The sequence below is a fragment of the Dipodomys merriami genome, unplaced genomic scaffold, assembly GCF_024711535.1.
Source record: "Dipodomys merriami isolate MVZ:Mamm:240054 unplaced genomic scaffold, mDipMer1.0.p SCAF_2, whole genome shotgun sequence".
Classification (NCBI taxonomy): Eukaryota; Metazoa; Chordata; class Mammalia; order Rodentia; family Heteromyidae; genus Dipodomys; species Dipodomys merriami.
Window position 1 is genome coordinate 121,395,424 of NW_027203381.1, and position 20,396 is coordinate 121,415,819.

The 20,396-nt window shown below is 56.5% G+C and overlaps 1 protein-coding gene across 3 annotated transcripts; it reads right to left on the reverse strand.

Annotated features, from left to right (window-relative positions):
- Window positions 1–1,143: 1,143 nt before the first annotated feature.
- Ube2g2 (ubiquitin conjugating enzyme E2 G2) lies at window positions 1,144–19,581 on the reverse strand. Of its 3 annotated transcripts, none has more exons than XM_070030854.1 (6): window positions 19,493–19,581; window positions 10,792–10,827; window positions 10,656–10,701; window positions 4,305–4,423; window positions 3,018–3,158; window positions 1,144–1,776 (listed from the first exon to the last, which is right to left on the reverse strand). In XM_070030854.1, exons 1-6 carry the CDS (start codon window positions 19,533–19,535, stop codon window positions 1,664–1,666), a joined length of 498 nt encoding a protein of 165 aa, XP_069886955.1. In that variant the 5' UTR covers window positions 19,536–19,581; the 3' UTR covers window positions 1,144–1,663. The 3 variants fall into 3 exon arrangements, with proteins under 3 accessions (XP_069886955.1, XP_069886954.1, XP_069886956.1); XM_070030853.1 differs by lacking the exon at window positions 19,493–19,581 and adding an exon at window positions 17,172–17,253; XM_070030855.1 differs by lacking the exon at window positions 19,493–19,581 and adding an exon at window positions 10,955–11,015.
- Between the last annotated feature and the right edge of the window lie 815 nt (window positions 19,582–20,396).

Sequence of the window (20,396 nt, forward strand, 5' to 3'; positions counted from 1 at the left end):
GTTCATTACATCTCAGCAGCCACATAGACTTCCACATCCAATCCATCTCCTGAATCCTGCCACAGACTACAGCCAAGAACCCCAGTCCCGGAGACAGAGAGAAGGCGGGGCGGGGCGGGGCGGGGCGGGGCCTCGGGACGCGCTCTGGACAGCTCCGCAGCGCTGACTCTAGTGCCCAGGTTCCATACAATTAGACGAAAGCACAAAGAAAAACACTGCAGAGGGGAAATACACAAGTTTATTTTTTGATACAGTAATTCACTTCCACCACAGAAGAGAGGTACTCTAGAGCTTTTCATTTAATAAATACAAATGAGTAAAAAATACTTGGCTTTGTGGAGCCCACCTTGCCTCCTCCACCTCATGGGAGGCCTGCGGGGACGCGTGCCCGTGGTCAGCCTGCACACATGGCCAACACCAGCCTTTCTACTTTACAGAAAGGGCATCTTGTTTGTACCTGCAAATACTATTCTGGTTCAATGCCTCTGCGCTCTACCCTTCCAAACATCAGTCATGCTGAACTTCTCTTCTGAAAAACTGAATATGGAGCCCTGAACCAAGAATTAACACCATGAAATGTGAGGTTTTGGTATAAAAGGTGACTGCCTAACTAGCCACATTAGCAAAAAGGAGGAAAAAAGGTTCTGTGGAAGAAAACATATTGCCTGCCTCAGACTACGCCACACCATTTCACATAACCTGTTTGGAAAGGGCCAGGTGTCTGTGCGTGCATGTGAGATGTCTGTGTTGCCCGTGGGATTCTGGAGTCTGCTGCTGGACACCATCAATATCACAGACGCCCCAAGAGCTTCCCCAGCCTGGGGCCCAGGCCACGGCCACTATCTCGCCAGGGCCAGTTATCCATGCTGAGCAACAGCGGTGAATCCCACCCACCGCACGAAGGGTGACTGTGCCCAGGGCTCCACCCTCTGCAACCCCAGGGCACAGCACCCAGGTACAGGCCCCCTGGTCTGCAGAGGGCTCCCAGGCCTCTCTGCTGGAGCACCGGTAACTGAAGTGGCAAGCTCCCAACATACAGCCAGAGCGGCAACGACAGTCTTCTGGCCCCATTCCTCACCAGCTGCCCGCAAAACATCTCCCAAAAATCCTCAGTGTGACAGTCGGTCATCTGCACAGGGCTCTCACCAGGCTGCTAGTAAACCACAAAATAAGAAAGGCCTTGTGGGGCACCGGGGGGCCCCAGAGGGGAGAACAGGGGCCCACAGAGCCTGAGGCCCGGCCTGCTGCTCCAGGCCCAGCCCCAAGTTGTCTTAAAAGGAGCATCGTTGTCACCGAGTGCATGACCTAAATCTGCAGCTCTCGGAGGAGGGAGTCGAGTCTCAGGGGCGCAAGGCTGCGCCCTGGGAGGAGCCGGGAACCAGCCGTCCTGCGGCTGGGAGGGAGCCGGAGCCAGAGCCGGAGCTGGCGTGGCTGGGAGAGGTAGCGATGGGGCCTGGATGACCGACCTGAAGCCCTCAAGGAGGAACACTGTGAACTGCAGCATGCTGTGTGTCATTACTCTACACAAGTCACACAGCAGAAGAAAAGCCTGCTCAGGGTGGGAGGGGAGGAGGCGACAGGAGCTGTGGCTCTGCAGGCTGCCCGCTCGGGTGCCGGCGTGGTTCTGGAGCAAAGCGCTGGACTGCGCCACAGGGCCGGCGCGTCAGAGCCCCAGAGACTTCTGCACAATCTGCTTGGCGATCCTGTAGAACTGCTCGCGGTCATCCCGCCACATTTTGGAAGCATCCACGTTAGCTCCACTTTCATCGTTGGGCTCTGAAAGAGAAGGGAAGGTTCGTGAACGAGGCTCTGAGCGTGAGCGGTGTGACAAGGGCCCCCACTTCATTTGGAACCAGGGCCTCGCGGGGGTCCTGGAGAAGGAGTGGAGCTCCAAACACAAAGGGAGGAGGTCAGGCCTGGAACCAGAATGAAAGGCTCCTCCCACCAGCGACTGGGTCCCCCAAATTCTTCTCTTCCTACTCTGGGGACAGCTGCCTGGTGCTCACAAAGAAACAAGCCTACAACAGTGACACAAAGTGAGAACCGGCACCTTCACATCCTTCCACTCCATCTCTCCACGGCCTTGGCTGGGAGCACGCAAAGCCACCGGGCCCAGCTCCGCCCGGCCCCTCCCTGACCACACAGCCTGCTCCCCGACAGCCTCTCAGCTGACCGAGCGCCCACCGAGGGCCGCGGCTCACAACAGACGCCTCTTCTCCCTACCCTGGACCGTGTCCCAAGGCTGGCATCAACAAACTCAGCTTCCTCTCACACGAACGCCTCTCCCCTCTCTTTCCTCCCTTTCTGCCTCCTAGGGCTGGCTCACGCCGGCAAGAGACCCTCGCCGTGCAAAGCATCAAGGCGCCACACTGGTCAGCCACCGTTTGACCTGGAGAGTCCTCGGGGTATAGTGACCTCAACACTGGGGTCTCTTTTGCATGAGCTTTACTGTGACATCCACAGCAAATGGCAACGGAGTGAAGATCACGGTCAACCACATGCTCCGTGACTCAGCTCTCTTCACCCTGACCATTTTTCAAAGGACACTTACTTACACCTGGAAAAGTGCAGACAGGTAGCATGAATTGGATGCTGTGACTTTTGGGCAGGGAGGGGAGAACGTGGGGGAGCACACAGGAAGGAGAGAAGTAACTCCTCTATTCAACACCTTAACAATAAAACTATGTTAGAAAATCAAAACACTGTGGATAGACTAATTACACAACAGCAAAAGCCAACTGTCAGGAACTGTCCGGATGGGCTGCAGGAGCAGTGAGGAGCGGCATGGGCCCGCAGGAGGGTCCTGGACCCTTGGCCCGACCTGCCCGCGTGCTGACCGACAGCAGCAGGGTCTCTCCCCAGACCGCGGCCGTACCTGCCTGCGTGCTGACCACCGACATCAGCAAGGTCTTCTCCCCAGACCGCGGCCGTACCTGCCGGCGTGCTGACAGCGGCCGTACCTGCCGGCGTGCTGACCACCGACATCAGCAAGGTCTTCTCCCCAGACCCGGCCGTACCTGCCAGCATGCTGACCACCGACAGCAGGATCTTCTCCACGCTCTGCACCGGGCTCCACCTCTCAGCACTGCTCTCGTAGCCCATGGGGTCGTCGCCAGGCGCGTGCAGGATGGAGATACACACTCTCCCATCAGGGTAGACTGCAAAGCCAGAGGCAGCAGGTGAGCCCTTGAAGGGCCGGCTCAAGGCGACCTGGCGCTGGAGGAGGCTGCACAGACACAGAAAAGCCCAGAACCTGCACAGCGGGACCAGGACCCTGGCGAGGCCCCGTGGGGCCGTGAGCGCAGGCTGGGCCTCCGGGGCCTCCTCACTGCAGCCCCGTGGGAGGACTCCGCCTTCTTAGGGGTTTCTTTAAAGCATTACCTCCAGAGGAGTGAACAAAGATGACCTGCAAATGCCAGGATTACTTACAACACCTCAGAACAGATCTCTTTAGCCACCCCAAGTCCAACTGCATGAACAGATGCTTATGTGGCAGGGACAGAGGCAACTGGGATGACTTAAGCCCCAACCGACGACTTAGCATCAGCACCACATGGGGCCAGGGGGCCCGATGCACGCCCAGCCCCGCCCCCAGCCCTCGTCAGCTAGCACTCGCAACGCAACGAGACACCGGAAGTCAGGCACAGCCTGCTGGGGACGCAGTGGAGTGGGGACCACAAACAGGAGGTTCAACACAGACGCACACACCTCCCCGGGGACCGAGGAGCAGAGGTCGCACTGACAGCGTGTCGCTACTGATGACAACTTAGAATTTCAGGAGGCTCTAGAGGTGTGAGTGGTCTCATTTTAACATCTACCCCTTTCCCAGTTACCCAGGAACCTGACACCAGTTCTGGCTCCAGGCAGTTTGTGGAACCAGGTGGACACGTCCTGTGCCGCCCCCCACCCCTGTCCACCCATGTGGAGTCTCTGAACCACCTCTCCTCCCCCCAGGAACCCTCCGGAAGGGCCAAGGCGTCACACCTCCCAGAGCCCCCATCTCGCTCCCGTGCCCGCTGCCTTTCCTCCCATTCAAGCCCGCCATAGCCCCACACCCGCTCAAGCCAAACTGCCCCTCACCAGGGCCCCAGCCAGCTTCCCGCCAGCTGCTCTGCACCACAGAGTGGTGCTCCAGGGACCACTGAGGCACAAGCTCCTCACGCCCACTGGACAGCCACAGTTGCGTGGGCAGGACATCTAACGGACCATGACCAACTGGTCACACGCTGCCCCACTCCATGAGGGCCTTGGCCCTACGCTCCGGCCCTGTCCAAAGGCAGGAGCAGAATCACGGGGCGACTCACTGTTGGGGTGGAACATCTCACAGGTGAACCTCATCTTGGGAGGGCTCAGCGGGTAGTCGAGCGGGAAACTCAGGACGGCAGGAAAAACTCCAAACTCAAAGCAGGTGTCTTCAGGGCCCCTGGAAGAAGGGAAATCCACAGACAGAGCTTCAAAGCACACTGCGCAGTACCCGCCGCGGCTCACAGGTGGGACAGGGACACTGTACCAACCACACGCAGGGATGAAGTAAGAAGCGGCTACTTTTCTGAATGCAAAGAATGTCTCCTGGGGCTGGGAAGGTGGCTCAGTGGTAGAGCACTTGCCTTGCATGCCTGAGGCCCTGGGCTCATTCCTCAGCACCACATAAGCAAAAAGAAAAAAGCCGGAAGTGGCGCTGTGGCCCAAGTGGTAGAGCGCTAGCCTTGAGCTGAAGAGCTGAGGGATAGCGCCCAGGCCCAGAGTTCAGGCCCCACAACCGCCCCCCCCCCCAAAAAAAAAGCAACAATGTCTCCTCCCATGCCAGCTAGTTTAAATCTTAGCCTCAACACCAAGGCTGAAGCTCAGATGTTTCCTGCATCAGTCAAGACAGGCTTGGGGCAAGAGCAGAGGAAGGAACCCACGCCACGCAGGGCCCAGGGGCCTGTCTGCATCGTGGTACGGCCCCGTGAGTCTACACATGAGAAGGGGCAGAGGTAAGCCAGCCTGTGACCTGTGCTACGCGGGGCTAAAAGCTCTTGTAACTTCAAGCAGATGAAGTACATGATTCCTGAATTGCGCCCGCTCAGCAGTTAAGGCCAGCCAGGCCCAGAGCAGAGCCTCATCTGCATCTGCAGCGCCTACAAATGCCTAGCCTCAGATATACCCCCTTCACAACCCCTTTCCCGTGCCCACCCTCAAATGCCCCCCTCACAGCTTTTTTAGGCCGGGCCAGCCTTTTAAGCGGAGCAACTACATAGGCACATGTCCCTTTTTTTGGGGGGGGGGTCTGGTCGAGGGGCCTGAACTCTGGGCCTGGACACTGTCCTTCAGCTCTTCAGCTCAAGGCGAGCGCTCTACCACTTGAGCTATAGCGCCACTTCCGGTTTTCTGGTGGTTTATTGGAGATAGGAGTCTTACTGTCTCTCCTGCCTGGGCTGGCTTTGAACCTCGATCCTCAGATCTCAGCCTCCTGAGTAGCTAGGATGACAGGCGTGAGCCACCAGCGCCCGGCTTGGAGATGCTTTTTAAACAGCTTTGCCTCCCTTTAAGATAGACTACTCCAGAGTTCTCTGGACCCACAGATGGAACTACTAACATAAATGCCTCCGATACAAATCCAAGATACTCCACGTGAAAAATTAAGAAATACTGACTAGCTGAGCACTCGTGATCCATGCCTGTAATCCTAGCTACTTAGGCTGAAATCAGAGGATCAGAGTTTGAAGTCAAACTGGGCGGACAAATCCGAGACTCATTTTCAATTAACTAGCCAAAAGCTGGAGCTGGAAGTATGGCTCAGAGCACCAGCCATGAAAAAGACAAGAGTAAGGGACCCCAAGTTCGAGCCCCAGTACTATCACAAAAAGAAAGAGAGAGGAAGAGGAGGAGGAAGAGGAAGAATAGGGGGAAGAAGAGGAATGAGGGAGAAGGGAGGGAGGAGGGAAAAGGGGAAGAAATAATACTGTTTCTAGCTAGGTGCCAGGGGCATGATACCTGTACTCCCAGCTACTTGGCAGAGAAGACTATGGTTCAAGCCAAGCCCCCCAAAAGTTCAAGAACCCCACCCCAACCAATAGGTGCACATTTGTCATCCCAGCTGCTCAGGAAGCTGAGTCGGGGAGAATCACGGTCAGGCCAACCCAGGTTAAAAACAAATTCTAGGGACTGGGCAGGTGGCTCGGTGGTAGAGTGCTTGCCTTGCATGCATGAGGACCTGGGTTCAATTCCTCAGCATCACCTAAGCAGAAAAGCCAGAAGAGGTACTGTGGCTCAAGTGGTAGAGCGCTCGCCTTGAGCTGGAGAGCTGAGGGACAGTGCCCAGGCCCAGAGTTCAAGCCTCACAACTGACAACAAAAAAAAAAAGCACAAACTTATTCAAAGTTTTAATGAAATTATTTTGATTCAGTGCTATTAATATTAATCTGCAAACCAAAGAGTATTTGTTTCTACAACTAAGAGAAACAAACAAGAGTGAAGTTTGAGTCCTGTTGCTGTCATGGTAACAACGCTGTTCTATAAAGCCAGTTTGTTCAACCTCAATGACTCTGCAAACTATTGCCCACGTTTTGGGGAAGGACGGTGAATAGCTCCTTTGTGTGGAGATGGCAGGCTGCGTGGCAGTCCCCCGGAGCTCCGGCATGCGGCCGGGCGGTGGCACAGCTGCTGGGCAGGGGGCGGGCTGGGCAGCGGGCTGCCTGGGAGCCACGTGGGCCTGAGGCATCCTCCTCATCCTCCAGCAGCCCGGGCGAGCACCACGAGCGGGCAGGGCAGCCCTCAGTGCCCTCACGGCGCGGGTCACGCCGCACAAGGCTGCTGGGAGGACCGCAGGACTGAGCCAAGGCCTAAGCCAGCTTGGTTTGGGAGCTCCCACACACAGGCAGCACGCCCAGGAACAGCGCCAGGAGGTCAGGGACGCCGCAGCGCCCCGTGCTTCTGGCACCTCCAGGACAGTCTGGGTAGTCTTTGGAAAGAGCCAACTTTGATAACAGGCCTTTGTTTCTCATAATGGGGCTTTCTTTAAATTAAAAAAACATGTATCACTGAGTTATTCACAGCCTCAAAAGCATGACCAAACACTTCCTAGAGGGCACCCACATGTGCATCAGCCCAGCTATTTGTGAATGCTCCAGCTCACTAACTGGTTTGAACTGGGGCTCCTTTCCCTTTTCCAGAGTGCCCGTGCCTGGACAGGTGTGCGGGTGGGCACATGTGCAGTGGCGTGCCAGCTGGCTGTGGGACGCGCCCCTGCCAGGGACGGGGAGGCAGCACGCAGGAGCTTGTGGGTAAGTTTTCCTGCCACACATCTGGACCACATCTCCCTTCAGAGAGATCTTCAAAACAAGGAAGGAAACACAACTGATTAATGCAAAGCAAGGACAAATTTTTTCGAAGCCTACACAAGACTTCACGCCTTTCGGGGTTATAAGGTCAGGAATGGGACAGGCAGAGCAAGGCACTCCGGCCCCAGTCACCTCTGCACAGGAAGGTCACTTGCAAGTACTCCAGACACAGCCACTGCCTAACCGCCTGATGCCTGGTCCTCCGGAGCCCGGTGACGCCTGCTCGGGGGTCACTGCTCAGGAAAACACATGCCAAGCTCAACCTCAACCCAGACTTGCTTTCCACTTCCACAACCCAGACTTGCTTTCCACTTCGACTACAGATGCCTGGAGATGGAGGCGAGCGGCGTGGCACGGCAGCACTGCGGTGGCACCCGCGACAGGCTCCGCGCGTCTACAAACCAACACCTGACACAGGTCTGAGGCGCTGGAGGGCAAGTGGGCATGAGTGCACTCTGTACACACAGAACGGAAACTGCCGCTGGGGCCCAGGGGGAACAGCTCTACCCCTCGCAGGCAGGCCCGAAGCCTCCTTCTGCCCAGCTCCGCGTGCTGGCCATCTGCCGCTCTGCGGGGCCACAGGGAGGCTGGCCACCCTGTGGGATCGGGAGCCAGGCGGCAGAGCCGGTGAGAAACCCCAGGGAGGCTGGCAGGACAGCTGCGGTCTGGCACACCAGTGTCTCGGGTGCTGAAGGCGTGGCTGCTGGGGGGCTGGTGGTGCCGCCAGCCTTGTGGATGGGCGCTCAAGGCTGAATGGTGGCTTGGGAGGAGGGTCAGGTTGGGGCTGGAGGGAGCAGGCCCGTGCAGGCCGCTCCTGAAGCACATGCCGGGGGCCGTCCGCCCAGCCCCTTTCCTCCCGCACACAGGCGGGCACAGGAGGCATGCAGCCGGCCGCACCACGGGCCCCTGCGCCCTGGCACTCTGCCTGCCCTCAGGCTCAGGAACAATGGGACCTAGGACTCACAGACTAAAACCGCCAGAACCACAGGCCAAAGTCTTCCCTCCTCTTACCCTGGTTTTCTCAGCTACTTGTCACAGCTTTGGGAAGCTGGCCAAAAGAACACACAGACACAAGGCCCGACATCTACAAAAGCCTGAGTCTGTACTGCTTGGCCTGAGAGTCAGGACTGCCATGGGCCCTCAGAGCCAGCACCAGCCTCTTCCTGCAGCAAGTGAAATGCTCGGAAACGAGGGCCGCAGGGGCCCACGGAGACCAAAGGAGAACGGAGCAAAGAGGCCTCCGGGCCAGCCCGTGAGAAGCCAGCCCAGCCAGCTGCCCGCCGGGCAGCAGGGTGAGACAGCTAATTCCAAGTAGATGCTTTAAGTACGTTTGCAAACGGCCTCGTTTGTGAAGGGTCTGGAACAGGACCAAAACCCACAAAGTCACCAGATCTTGAAACAGGGGAATTCCACACTCACGCAAAAGCCTTACTCAAACACAAACTTGCTCTCCCTAAAACCAGCTCTAATTACTTTTTAAGGCAGGTTTTCAAAATATTGGTTTAGTTTTATACTGTTTATCCAAAATTAGTAATCGTTATTCTAACAGATTGTTAACAATGAACAACTGTGTAAAAACCACACTGGAGGCTCAGCTGTTCTTCACGGAGCTTCTGAGTGCACCTGCCACAGGTGGGCAGGAACTAACACTGTGCAAGCCCGGCAGACACCCTGCCCGCTGTGCAGGCACATACAACACGCACACAGGCAAGGCAGGCAGCTGCTTGCACGCGACAGTGAGCACAGGTGTGTCCGGGCTGACACAGGACCCCGGGCACTAGGACGTGGCTCAGAGGTGGAAGGCTCGCTTGCGTGCCCACGTCAGATCCCCAGAACCACATGCTTCCGACAGGCAAGGCCACCCCACAGACCGGCAGGTCAGCCCACACAGCCACCCATCAGCCCACAACTGTCTCCCGTGCAGGACACAGCACCTGGGGGGCAGGTCACGGTCTGACAATGCTACATGCAAAATTCCAAAAATAAACAAGCTTCAAGTAACTTTTATTGCAGAATATTGACTGCTAACTGCTCCATTTTGTAGTAACTGGTAGTCACTTTTATTGCAGAATATTGACTGCTAACTGCTCCATTTTGTAGTAACTAGTAGCTATGGTTAATCTCTCAGTGTGGCTAACATACAGTTAATTCCATTTTATGTTAGGGACACACATAGAGGAAAAGAGAGAGTCCTTACGGGACTCAGTGCACCTACGGTTCAGCCGTCGCCAAGCTTTCACTGTAGCACCTTGGACACAACAGATGCCAGAAATCCTTACACACACACACACACAAATCATGTGTCATAGTGCAAGTAATGAGGGTCTGACAAATTACCATGAGATTAGGCCCTAGCTCTTTCTCTACATAGTATTTATTGATGACTTTTTTACTTTTTATTCATCATTTTTCAAAAATATACTATCAAGGAAATCCTCATGTGAAGTTTAGAAAATAAAGAAAATCCTCAAGTAGGGTGCTGGTGCTCACGCCTGCAATCCTAGCTACTCAGGGGGCTGAGATCTAAGGATCACAGTTCAAAGCCAGCCCAGGCAGGAAAGTCCGTGAAACTTTTTTTCGGGGGGGGGGGGGGAGCCCTGGGCTTGAACTCTGGGCCTGGATGCTGACATGGGACAGGGACCAGTTTCTCCAGTCACAGATTTCACGGGGTCAGAAGACACACCTGGCTCCATCTCAGAGTCAGAGGTAATGGGGCAGAGCCTTCGGCCACGTGTCATCACAGCCCAACCATCCATCCAGGGTTGGGTCCAGGCAGAAAAGATCAGAACTGGATGGGACTAGAAGACCCAGAATCAGCTGCAGAATTGACTGCTCGCTGACAAGCAGAAACTTCATGCTTTGGGGGTCAGTTTTCTGTGCTGACTTCACTGAAAAATAAGCACTTCATTTCCTTCCTAACAGAACCATGCAGCATAAAAAATTACCACCTTGAAACTCTATAACTACACAAATACTTAAGTAAATCTTGTATTGGTCCTAAGAAAACACTGTCGTTTCTTTTGGATCCACATTCCTGTTTTCTGCCTCCTGATCAGCAGCCTGGATTAGAGCAGACTGCATCAAGACCCTGCTTCCCACCAGGGCGGGGCTTCAGAGAGCCTCACTGCCAGGGGTGACTATCGGGGGCGGGGCTTCAGAGAGCCTCACTGCCAGGGGTGACTATTGGGGGCGGGGCTTCAGAGAGCCTCACTGCCAGGGGTGACTATCGGGGGCGGGGCTTCAGAGTGCCCCACTGCCAGGGGTGACTATCGGGGGCGGGGCTTCAGGGACTGATATCCAGGAAAGCTCTAAAAACCAGTATAGTCAACTTACATGATCAATGCCTCCCACTCAAAAAAATTCTCTTCATTCATGGGGCCTGTAGGGAAAGAAAAAAATAAGAACAGCTTACCCTTGAAGGCAAATTTGACAGTAAGAAGATCACAAAGAAGCCACCCAAGTCCCTTACCTGCCACAATCCCTTCAGGAGGATTCAGCGTTAACTCTATGAAGGCAAAACAGAAGGGTTACTGTGTCACTCGAGCCAACACTTTACAAGGATACAAGCTATAAATCAGAAAACAAGGGCTCAAGTTTAAAAAGGGACAATTCTGTTTGTCCCAAATGAATACCTAGTCCAGAGGATACTGGTAAGGAGACCATGTGGATACGTCTTTACACCTCTCACTTCACAAATGAAAAAAACAAAACAGGGGTAAGCTGTCTCTCCAAAATATTCCTACCACTTACTTTGATTTCAAGTCTGAAAACATAAAGCAGAGTATTATTTTCCAATTAAATTCTATTTCCTATCATTTAATAAGTTGGCATAGACCTTTCTGAATGTCACAAAGAAATGTAAACCAGTGCTAAAGCTGCAAAGCTTGACATTTTAAGAGAGGGGCTGCTGATTTTTAACACCACTCTGTAAAATCTGATCTATTTTTTTTTGGAGTCAGGTCGTGGGGCCTGAACTCTGGGCCTGGGCGCTGTCCCTCAGCTTTTCAGCTCAAGGCTAGCACTCTACCACTTGAGCCACAGCGCCACTTCCGGCTTTTTTCTTTTTGCTTATGTGGTGCTGAGGAATCGAACCCAGGGCCTCAGGCATGCAAGGCAAGTGCTCTACCACTGAGCCACCTTCCCAGAGTATCAGACACCTGCACTGAAAACAGATACAGAGGAGAAACAGAAAGAGAGGCCTGACGCATTTCCCAGCAACCTATGATGGGCTACTGTTGAGAACTTAATGCAAAACTCTGCCACCAGAAAGCAGCCACAGGCGGCCTTTGACTTCAGGGCCTCGCTGCATCCTTTATCTGTACTCCAGCTTAGACATGGGTCAGAGCCGGAAGGCGGCAGCCTCACAGGAGGCCTGTGGACTGTTCTCAGGAGAGGGAGCTGGGTAAGGAGCAAGCCCGCCCCTCCTTCTGGCTCTGGTTTCCTACTCCAGATTGGATCTTGGCCTCAGAGGAAACATCCTGCCACAGCCATGTCCACACTACGGGAGGCACTCTGAGGCACACAGTCCTGAACGCCGACCCGCAAAGGAGAGCTAGCACAAAGTTAGCAACCTCAGGTACTGTGCAGCACAAGACTCCAAACAGAAGCAAGGCCATAGATACATGCACTGGAACTGCAATCCACAGGAGCAAACAGCAAGTCTGGCAGAAGGGCTCAGACACTTAAAGATTTTGGAACACTAAGGACTCAGGGAAGCCCAGATTTATGAATTAGGGATACATGGGCTGGGAAGGTGGCTCAGTGGTATAGCGCTTGCCTTGCATGCATGAGGCCCTGGGTTCGATTCCGCAGCACCACATAAGCAAAAAAGAAAGAAAAAAAAAAAGCCAGAAGTGGCGCTGTGGCTCAAGTGGTAGAGCGCTAGCCTTGAGCTGAAGAGCTGAGGGACAGCGCCCAGGCCCAGAGTTGAGGCCCCATGATTGGACCCCCCCCAAAAAAATGAATTAGGGATGCATGCCTGTAGTTAATAAACAAATCAAACACTGCCAAAAATCAAGGAGAGGGGAGGGGATGGCAAAAGAGCACAAGAAAAAAAAAAGATTTTGTTTAGTGCCAGTCCTGGCGTTTGAACTCGGGTGTGGGCATGGTCCCTAGGCATTGTTTAGTGCCAGTCCTGGTGTTTGAACTCGGCTGTGGGCACGGTCCCTAAGCATTGTTTAGTGCCAGTCCTGGCGTTTGAACTCGGCTGTGGGCACGGTCCCTAAGCATTGTTTAGTGCCAGTCCTGGTGTTTGAACTCAGCTGTGGACACGGTCCCTAGGCATTGTTTAGTGCCAGTCCTGGCGTTTGAACTCAGCTATGGGCATGGTCCCTAGGCATTGTTTAGTGCCAGTCCTGGCGTTTGAACTCGGCTGTGGGCACGGTCCCTAGGCATTGTTTGGTGCCAGTCCTGGCGTTTGAACTCGGCTGTGGACACGGTCCCTAAGCATTTTTGCCCAAGGCTGGCACTCTTGTACTTGAGCCACAGCTCCGCTTCTGGCTTTTTGCTGGTTTAATGGAGATAAGAATCTCACAAGTCTCATAGACTTTCCTGCATGGGCTAACTTTGAATTGTCAGATCTCAGCTTCCTGAGTAGCTGGGATTACAGGTGTGAGCCACTAGTGGCTGGCTACAAGAGCTCTTTTGTAAGGGACAATAGAAATGTTCCAAAGATTGTAATTATGGCTACGGTGTATTTGAGCCAGACAGCAGTGGCTCATACCTGCAATCCCAGCTATTCAGGAGTCTGAGATCTGGAGTGTCATGGTTTGAGGCCAGCCTGGGCAGAAGAGTTCACTGGACTTTACCTCCAAAGTAACCAGCAAAAAACAAGGCTAGAAGCCAGGCACCAGTGGCTCACGCCTGTCATCCTAGCTACTCAGGAGGCTGAGATCTGAGGATCACGGTTCAAAGCCATCCAGGGCAGGAAAGTCCATGAGACCCTTATCTCCAAGAAACCACTAGAAAACCGGAAGTGGCGCTGTGGTTCAAGCAGTAGAGCGATCCCCTTGAGCTGAAGAGCACAGGGACAGCGCCCAGGCCCAGAGTTCAAGCCCCATGACCGACCAAAAAAAAAAAGAAAAAAGCCAACAGCTCCCTGATGTAAGGAACAAGATCCAGACGAGAGCCAGGTGCGCTCAGCCAGGCTGTGCTACAGAGTGGGGACAGGGAGACACAGAGGAGGCGCCAGAGAAGCGGACTGCACAAAAGTGGGGGGCTGGAGTCCACCACACTCAAACATCCTGGAGGGAGGAAGGGGGGAGGGAGCTCACAGGACTGAGGACCCGTACTGGGAGGCCGAGTACAAGGTCGACTACAGCTCTTAGGTTTGGCCAGGCGCACCCTGGTGAGCCCCCCCCCCCACCCCGTTATGAGAAACAGTAACAGATGAGGGCAGATGGAGAGTCAACTGCTCAGTGTGGGGAAGGAGAAAGCAGCAGCTCCAGCAAGCAAGCAAAGGGAGGTGACTGCAGGCCAATGTCCAGAGTCCTAACCACTGCTCTCCATAGAAGGTGGACACCAAAAACCTGGTGTGTTAGCTGGGGTTCCCCTTAGGAACTTCCCAGTAACAACCCCTCCCAGAAGGGGGGCTTGAAATCTCCCGGGGGGGGGAGGGGTCTGAAATCCAGGAGCGAAGGGAAAAAGGGGGCCCTGAAATCTCCTGGGGGAGGAAGGGGCCATCGGACACCACAGTTCCACCCACACCAATTCTAGAAACCCAAGCTCTCCTGCTTTGCTACCCAACAGCACCATCTGCTGGTCACTGGAGGTCCTCAGAAAAGACAGGTGATTGACGGAGGCTTCACACGGGTTCATGCTTGCAGGCAAATGCAAGTTTCAAGGAGAAACTGACATGAACCTGTCAGAAACTTCTCAAAGACTACTCCTTGCCACCAATTCCTTGCGAATGTTGTTTACAAATTCTTCTTCTGCGTTCTTCTTCTCGTGACCCCAGCTACTGAGGCTGAGGTGGCGTCCTGCAGCCTGAGCACCTGTGCCCTGGAACAGAATGACGTCCGGGACACGAAGGTAGAAACTGACAGGAAGTCCCCAGCTGGACTGCTCTCCTCATCAAGGAGAGGTGAGCCTTGGTCACATCGTCCACCTTACCCGGGACTTCCAGGCAAGTTTATGTGGTTGAAGCCATCTGGGCCAGTAGCCCTAGCAACTAAATCAATGCTGAACATCTGCAAATATGCAAAACACCCTGACCTTAACCTCCAAAACTTTATTTAACATAGGTCACAGATCTAAAACTACAAAACATGTAGAAGAGATCACAAGAGAAAACCTTAGTGAACTTATACCTGGCAACACACAAGGAAATAGGACAAACAGGACTTGAGAAACATAGGACTCCTACTTAATTTGTTGTATCACTTCTAGATGCCTCCATGTTCTTGACCTCATATATGGTATATACACGTGCATACCTGAGGACAGCTAGGAGGAGGGCACAGAATCAGAGGGAAACGGGGGAGGGGGGGGCAGATACAACAGAGAAGTTGTTTCTCTCGGGTATTTGTCAAAGGAATTAAAGGAATGGCTGAGCTAAAGGTGTGACTCAATGGTAGAGCCTGCCCAGCAAGTGGGACAAGTTCAAACCCTAGCACTGAAAGAAAAAAAGATGCTAAGTGAATTTGAAATGATGCCCAACATCGTTCATCCTCAGGAAATCCAAAACCAGAGCCCCGCAGACGGCCAAGGCTGTAAAGCTGCAGGTACCAAGCGCAGCAGGGGCCAGCACCCGCACAGCGCAGTGACGAGGCACAGGGAACTCAGCAAGAAACAGTGTTCACAGCGGGCCCGCCAGGCCCGCCAGGCGCCCTTCCCGGAGTGGGGGGAAAACAGCACACCAAGTCTGCAAAGACAAAACACAAGCAGAGACAAAGTAATGCACCCAAGACTGGAGGCAGAAAAGAACTCCTACAGTCCACAAGGAAAGACCAGCAAGCCCGCATACAACTGCCCAGACAGAGACAGACACCTCACCCAGGAAGGACACAAGTGGCTCCAGGCCCACTCATCACCACCACCCAGACCCCACGTCCCACCAGCAAATCAAGTGCCTGCAGACCTCCTAGATGTGAAGCGGCCAGGGAAAGCTTCAGCTGCTGCTGACAGAAGCTCCAGGAACGCTGGTGTGGGAGGGCTCGGGGTCCAAAGGACACTCCAGACAGGTACCCAGCACCTGAGCCTCTAGAGAGCTCAACAACGTCCACAGCAGCAATATTTACAAAAGCTGAGAACTGCAAATACCCTAGAGGCCCATCAATAATGAACAGATGGCTTTCTGCATATTCCCAGAAAGGAATTCACTAGGGAAATGAAATGCAGCAGTTACATGCTTCAAAAGAAACACACCTCAGCAACAGTGCTGAGCAAAAGACTCACTGTGGAAAAAGCACAATGTATAACTCCTATTAAGTTCACACACGAGCAAAGTAAACCACAGGCTGCATAGAAGTATGAGGTGGTGATTGTGAAAAGGGAAAGAATGATAGACAAAATTCAGAGTGTTGCGAATACCAGTAGGAGGAAAACAGATTTCTAAGACAGGGCTCCTGCCTGACTTCACAGGAAGGGTGGGAGGGGCATCACTCAGCTTTCCAGACTCTTAACAAAACACCCGATACTTGCTCGGCCCTGAGGTTCCCGTACTTGACCATTTCTAGGGGCCTTGGCAAGGGAGGAGGACAGGCCCTGTGCGGCGGAGGGGCGTGCAGTGGCCAGACCCCGCCTCGCACTCACATTCGGTGAACAGCTCTGCCCCGCGGCCTGCTCCCACCAGGGAGTACTCCCACACCACAGGCCCAAAAGCAGTGATTCTAACCGACGCTGGGCAGAAACCTCCAAACCTGTGAGCCAAAATAAACCTGGTCTCTTTATTGTTGATGATCTCAAGTATCTGTTACAGTAGCCAAAAGCTAGCACAGCTGTTCATTTGTTTGGTCTGAACATACACCTTTTATATACACAATACACAACAAAAAATTCAAACACTAAAGGGAAGGAATGACAGGGACACCCAGAGATGGTGTTTCCCTCAGTAGGAAGGAGGCATGCGAGACAGAGCAGGGGCGTAGAGGACAGGACCCAGGATGAGGGCCAGGCAGAGCATCGGGGCCCATCGCCCATCCACGCGGAGACGTAGGATGGGCCTGCCACGCTGACTAAAGGGACAAGCTCAAGTAGGACACCAGGCAGGAATCCAGGCCAGAGATGAGCGTGGCTTTGCTGATGCGGGGAGAGCTGTGGAGGAGGATGGAGATCAAGGTGAGATGCCGGCATCCTTCGGGCCGCAGCCTCCAGAGTCCCCACAGCGGAAGAACCGGCCATCAGACCCCATGGGCGCACAGTCCCACAGCCCAGCCTCAGTGACACAAGTATACTGGGTAAACAGTGTCTCCCTGAAATCCAACCTGACAGAGATTCTGAACACAACCTTACTCAAAAATGGAGTCTTAGTGAGGTCATGTGCCCAGGTGTGCCCAAACCAATGGCTGGCATCTTGAAGCGGTAAGTGTGAACACCAACACAAGAAGGTGAAGGAGGGGGATGTAACAGAGATGCAAGAGAGACTGCAGTCACCGACCACAGCAGAGGAACGGCACGGCGGCCACGGCAGAGGCCGGGGGAGGTGGGGGGGGGGGGGGGAAGCTGAGGAACGGCACGGCAGCCACGGCAGAGGCGGGGGGGGGGGGGAGGCGCCAGAAAGGCCGGGGAGCAGAGCCTGCACCCCTGGACTTCTGCCTCCAGTTCTGTGACGCTCCCTTTGTACCAGCAGCCCTGGGACCCCTACCGCTGGCGGTCTGCCAGGCACAGGCGGGTCCTCCCCACGCCGTCTACCTTCACGCTGCAATAAAACACCGATGACAACATAGATGCTAAGAAACACCAAATGCAACATCATCGTGGTACCAGGACACAGAGAAATTCGTATTTTTGGTACAGCTGTATTCCCTTTCTATCACTGCTGTCACAATGCAGTCATTGATGACATCACAGTTTCCACGAGTCAGTAATCTGGGCACAGCTCAGTTCCAGATGGGTGTTAACCTGGAGTCTGCTGCTTGGACTGCCTGCCCGGGCTGCTCCTGAGCCCTCTCCCTGCTCTGAGGCAGCCACTGCAGGCGGCACCTCCTCAGACCCCAACCTCTCCGACCTCCTCTTCATCTTCGACTGCTTCTGGGTGTCCTGTGATTTCAGCTCCACTTGTTTGATTCAGAACTTCCCCCCCTTCAAGTTGGCTGATTGGTAACTTAACTATATTTTCCAATCCCCCCTGCCTGTATCAGCAGTGCTAGTGGGGACACAGGGCCTGAGCTCTGGGTGACAGGGTAGAGCCTTCTGCCTTCTGTATGTACTTAGGATCTCAGAAAGTAGCACATAAGAACACACAACCCACTGTGACTCAGCTTTGGAAATTAATACTTAGGTTTTATTGGAGCAAATTGGTGAAAATAATGGAGGACAATATGGGGTGGGGCGGGTCAAAATTTTTGTCAGAGCAGTCTGGATGTTCCTCCAAAGACTAAACATAGATCTTCCCTATGATCCAGCCATAGCATTCCCGGGCATCTACCCAGAGCCTCACCAGCCAGGTTACTGTAAAGAAAGACATGTGCACACCCATGTTCACTGCTGTACTATTCACAATAGCAAGTTATGGAGAGAGCCAGATGCCCTGCAGCTGATGAGTGGATCAAAACAATGTGGTGCCCATACACAGTGGAACTGTGCACAGCCTCTGGACTATGGTGTCATTTGCAGGGAAGTGGATGGACCTAGAGCAGAGTGTGCAATGAGGTAGCCAAGCTCAGAGACAACAGTGCATGTTTTCTCTCTTATGTGGACATGATACATCACACCGGGCTCTAGGCATTCACACACAGCGGGACCGGAGGAAGACAAAGGTGAAATGTCTCTGTGCACCTGAAGTCAAACGGCTTGGTGGGAGGTTCTTTCTCGGTTGCTGCGTTGCTCTGCTTGTGTTTATGTCTTCGGGAATGCAAGGGGCCGCACAGACAAGGAGGGGGAAGGCAGGGGAGGGAGGCGGCGGTCCGGACGGACGCAGCTGAGCCCTGAGCCCGTGTGCACTGTGTGCACCCCGCGGGGACCGGACGGGACAGAGCGAGGGAGGGCGAGGCGTCCAGATAGAAGCGGGCTCCACCCGGCCTCGCCGGCTCCGCGTCGCCGTCCAGCAATGGACTTGGGGATCTGTCGGGTCTGCAGGGCTGATCCACGCTCCCCAGAAATGCGGCTCGCGGCACGCGGGCCCCCAGGCCGTGAGGGAGGATGCGGGACTCGGACCCGGCCCTGGGACGCGGCCCTGGGACCCGGACGCGGCCCTGGGACTCGGACCCGGCCCTGGGACGCGGCCCTGGGACTCGGACCCGGCCCTGGGACCCGGCCCTGGGACGCGGCCCTGGGACTCGGACCCGGCCCTGGGACGCGGCCCTGGGGCTCGGACCCGGCCCTGGGACTCGGACGCGGCCCTGGGACCCGGACGCGGCCCTGGGACTCGGACCCGGACCCGGCCCTGGGACTCGGACCCGGACCCGGCCCTGGGACTCGGACCCGGCCCTAAGACGCGGCCCTGGGACTCGGACGCGGCCCTGGGACTCGGACCCGGCCCTGGGACGCGGCCCTGGGACTCGGACCCGGCCCTGGGACTCGGACCCGGCCCTGGGACCCGGACGCGGCCCTGGGACTCGGACCCGGCCCTGGGACCCGGACGCGGCCCTGGGACTCGGACCCGGCCCTGGGACTCGGACCCGTACCTGGGACTCGGACCCGTACCTGGGACTCGGACCCGGCCCTGGGACTCGGACCCGTACCTGGGACTCGGACGCGGCCCTGGGACCCGGACCCGGACCTGGGACGGGGACACGGGCCGGGGCCGGGGCCGGGGCGCTGCCGTCAGCCGCCCGCCCGGCGCCGGCGCGCGGCGCTTCCTTCCGCGGGCTCCGGCCCAACGGCCCGCGGACCCACCGAGCCCGGGGAGGCCCGCGCCGGCGCCGGGCGGGCGCTCGGGCCGCGCCCCGGCCCCGGCCCCGGCCCCGCGCTCGGGCCCGGCCTCCGGCCCCCGGCCCCCGGCGGAGCCCGCGCCGCGGCCGCCCGCGAGCTCCGGGCGCCGTCCGTCCGTCCGTCCGTCCGTCGGGACTCACGTTTGTACTCGGCCATCAGCCTCTTGAGCGCCGTGCCCGCCATGTCCCGCCGCCGCCGCGCCGCGCCGCCGCCTGGCTTCCCGGCGCTCGCCCGCCCGCCGCCGACCCCGCTGCCGCCGACCGCTTCCGGGTCGCCGCTGCGGCCGGAAGTGCTTCTGGGGCGCGGCGTGGACGCCGGACGACGTGGCGCGCCCGAGGCGGGCCGGGGCCGAGCGCGTCCGCACCCGGACGTCGGCCGTCAGACTCCGGCGTCGCCGCTCGGGCGGGGGAGGGGGCCGCTGCCCGGTTCTGGAATGTTCCCGAGGCGCCCCACGCGGGGCCGCGGGCCGCGGTCGGCAGCCAGCCCGGGCCAGGAGCACCGGACCCGGAAGTGGCGCCGGGGCTCCGGCGGCCGAGCGCCGCGAGGCCCAGGCCCGCGTCCGGCCCCGAGGTCGAGGCCGGGGCCCGACGTGCGGGGCCCGACGTGCGGGGCCGACGTGCGGGCCGGGCGGGCCTGGGTCACAAACACGCCGCCGCCCCGACCGGCCCGCACCAGCCCGGCCGCTGGGCCCTCTCCATGCGTCCCAGCTTTCAGCCTGGCAGTCACATGCTGGCAACTTCCCACATATATTACATATGCTTGTCAGGCTGAGGCTCCACTAGTGTCAAGACAGTTTGAGGCAGTGGCCCAGGCAGTTTACTGGTGACATAACCAGATAGAAGCAGTCAGAAGGCGCGTGGGTGACACTCGGGGCCCGGCCCGCACCCAGGCCCTCGGCGGGTGTGGGTGACACTCGGGGCCCGGCCCGCACCCAGGCCCTCGGCGGGTGGTGGGTGACACTCGGGGCCCGGCCCGCACCCAGGCCCTCGGCGGGTGGTGGGTGACACTCGGGGCCCGGCCCGCACCCAGGCCCTTGTGCTGGGC

Excerpts from the sequence above, each read along its gene's own strand:
- Ube2g2 (XM_070030853.1), bottom strand. The coding sequence starts at position 17,235 with ATGATGTTGCATTTGGTGTTTCTTAGCATCTATGTTGTCATCGGTGTT. Across the intron at positions 10,702-10,791 it reads TCCTGAAGGGATTGTGGCAG|GCCCCATGAATGAAGAGAAT; the intron begins GTAAGGGACTTG and ends CTTTCCCTACAG. Across the intron at positions 3,159-4,304 it reads TGAGATGTTCCACCCCAACA|TCTACCCTGATGGGAGAGTG; the intron begins GTGAGTCGCCCC and ends CTGGCTTTGCAG.